This window comes from Cucurbita maxima, unplaced genomic scaffold, assembly GCF_002738345.1.
Source record: "Cucurbita maxima cultivar Rimu unplaced genomic scaffold, Cmax_1.0 Cma_Scf00067, whole genome shotgun sequence".
NCBI classification, from domain to species: Eukaryota; Viridiplantae; Streptophyta; class Magnoliopsida; order Cucurbitales; family Cucurbitaceae; genus Cucurbita; species Cucurbita maxima.
Genome location: NW_019272083.1, coordinates 471,343 through 474,402, shown reverse-complemented (window position 1 = coordinate 474,402; position 3,060 = coordinate 471,343). Strand labels below are relative to the sequence as shown.

Genomic DNA, 3,060 nt, shown 5'->3' with positions numbered 1-3,060 from the left:
ATGTTAGTGGAATTTTGAGGTGTCGTTAACTCAAACATGCATGCTTGCCACATAATCCCAAACATTTGAGTGGAATTTTGAGGGTCAAAATTTGGTGATCTCAAATTTGCATGAACATGCAAACATGACTTTTTAAATAGAGTGATCATGGTACATGGAACGTCTTCTTCCTTGAAAAAGACCTTGAGAAAATTCTCACAAGCTCTCTCTTCATATATACTAAATCTCTCCCAAATTTAGTCACTCACCGGATTCCACAATCTCGTTCTAAGACCAGAGGATAGTGGAGAAGACACTAGTGGTGGTTCAAAATCGGTTCGTGAGGAAAAAGGAATTTGAACTACAAAAGGTTAGTATTCAAATTCATTAAGTTTTAATACTTCTGAACATGCTAGTTATTTACTATAATTGATGTTCTAAAAGTGCTTAAGATCCAAATTGCTTCCGCATGTGTTATATTAACACCATCAGTTTGTCTCTTTCTCCTTGCTTTGAGATTCCCATGGAAAATGTCCTAGCTTGTGACAATTATAGCACTCCATTGTGGCCCTGTTGAAGGTTTGTCTGCCTCATCCCCTTCCTCTGCCTCTAAAACTTCCACGACCTTGACCCCTTCCTCTAGATTGTTCACCATGAGTGATATTCAAAGCATGTTCTTCTTCAACATGAGAACTCATGCATTGTTCATGTACAAGCAGGCTGCTTTGAAACTCATTAATGGTTAAGATGGTTGTATCCTTGGACTCCTCAATGGAACACACAATATAATCAAACTTGGGGATCATAGATCTCAGTATCTTTCCGACTACTTCAACATCTTCTTTGTTCTCACCATTTAGTTTCATCTTGTTGGCTATGCTAAGGGTCCGAACAAAATACTCATTCACAGATTCTCCTACCTTCATGTGCAGCATTTCAAACTCCTTCCGAAGAACTTGCAAATGTGCACGCTTTACCCGTGTCGAAACTGATATTTATACTTCATAGAATCCCATACGTTTTTTTTTTTTTTTTGCTGTATCCATGTTGAGGGTTGTCTCCAAGAGCAAACGTTCTAATGCTTGAAATAGATAATTATTTGCTTTCAAATCTTTCAATTTATGATCTTCAATGTGCTTCTTCTTGGTGTCTGTTAAAACGATGTGTCCTATTGGTGCAGGAATCCCATTCTCCACCAAACCCAATACTAAAGAAGTTTTCCATGAGCATTGCCCAATGATCACACTACCCATCAAATTTCAGTATTTCAGTATTTCGATAAAAGGGCATTTTAGTTATTAAACAAAAACATGCATTTCTTTGATTTTACCATTTTGATTATTTATTATTTATAATTATTATTTTTTTTTCCTCACGAAGCAGAGAAAAAGTCGAATGTAGTGGCCAATAAGCAAAGTAAGAAAAAAATGGTCGCCTTTTGAGCGTCGGGTGTCCTTTAGTCACTCCGGCCCCATTGGTCTCCATATTCAGAATCGATAAACGCCAGTAGGTTGCGGTAGTGGGTCTTCGTCTCTTGTGTGGGTATCATACTGCAGCGGAGTTAATCGCCATCGTCGTGGGTCTCCCGATTTTGAGGCCGAAAACACCTTGACTGGTTTTCCGCATCTTCGCCGAGGGCATTTCTTCTTAGTGACTTGTAACAACAATTGGCTGGTGGGTGATGCTCTCAGTGTTGAAGACGGTTCAGAAATGATCAAAGATTTATACCTAAAGAATACAATTTCATTAACATGACTTCTTGTGGGAGCTCGAAGCAAACCTATGATATTTGTCCACTAGAGATTCGTGTTAGTAACATGGTATCAAACTATGAACTTAACTTAGCTATGTCGAACGAAAAAGTTATAAGCCTAAAAATCGTAGTTAAAAGTGTCAAACAAATTTCGTATTTTGTTCAAGGTCTCCGAAGAAAGAAGTCGAGTCTCGATTAAAGGGAGTTTCTTTTAGAAATCCATATGTTTTAGGGGAGACTCTATGGTGTATTTTGTTCAAGGGAGGCTCTATGGTGTTAGTAACATGGAATCATAAGGCTTTTTCCCAATATAGTTGCCTGGAGGATCATAATTGCAAACAACAAACTGAGAATTAGCCTTGCAGCGCATTCTAGCACATCCAAGCCTCACCGAGCTCCACCACACCATCTGAGTGTAGTGCCCACATTCACCACCCACGCATTTATTATACGCATGATCATACAGTGGCTTCTCGTTTGCCCGCAGCTTCACCGCATCCGCCCTGAAGAATTCAGGGTAGTAGCCCGCGACTATGTTTTCCCCGTACGGCCCGGTTGAGTGGATCATGGCGCAGTCACCCTTTCTTTTTTCCTCATAGGCTTGAGCGTACGCGGCCACGGTGTTGCTCCATTGCATGGGCCCGACACTGACCTCGGCTTGAGCTCGGTTGTGAAGCGCGAGGTAGTCACCGGGGGTGTTTTGAGCATTGGTTAGGGCGAGGAGGAAAATGAAAGTGGCCATGAAAGCGGCCATGATCGGAAGGATTTGAGTCCACATAATTTCGATGAGAGATGAGATGAAGATTGAGAATGAGGGAATGATTTATATAGAGATGGAAAACTTAATATGGAATGTGATGGGAAAACCATGAATTTTGAACTAATTATGTCATGCTTGGGAATTCAAAGAGAATAAATTCATTCTCGCTTCCATGTTTAATTACGGGCTATATTTTTGTTTGGAATTAGGTTCAAATAAATGAAAATTTTCTAGATTTAGCTAGTTTATGAATTTTTTTTTTAGGATTAATGAAACTTAATCCACCCGATTATGATTAATCTTAAAAGATACATTTTTACTTGGAAGTATATATTTATTGTTTTATTTAGTTTCATAATTTTATTTATTTATTCTTTTCCAATTTTTTAAAATATGTATTAAAATTGAATTGGTTAATTAAATGTTAAAAAATAAATAAATAATATTAATAATTTATTAAAATTTTGAGTATATGAAATGAACTAATTTAACCTAAAATTTTTATAACCTATTTAGATGGGGTTTATTATATAAAAAGAATTTTAGATTAAAAATATTTACTATTAAT

The 3,060-nt window shown here is 37.3% G+C and overlaps 2 protein-coding genes across 2 annotated transcripts; both read right to left on the bottom strand.

Annotated features, from left to right (window-relative positions):
- Positions 1–569: 569 nt before the first annotated feature.
- On the bottom strand, positions 570–905 carry LOC111472187. Its single transcript, XM_023117835.1, has one exon. The coding sequence runs from the start codon at positions 903–905 to the stop codon at positions 570–572; it is 336 nt and encodes a 111-aa protein (XP_022973603.1).
- Positions 906–2,000: 1,095 nt separating this feature from the next.
- LOC111472186 (basic form of pathogenesis-related protein 1-like) lies at positions 2,001–2,486 on the bottom strand. Its single transcript, XM_023117833.1, has one exon. The coding sequence runs from the start codon at positions 2,484–2,486 to the stop codon at positions 2,001–2,003; it is 486 nt and encodes a 161-aa protein (XP_022973601.1).
- Positions 2,487–3,060: the final 574 nt, after the last annotated feature.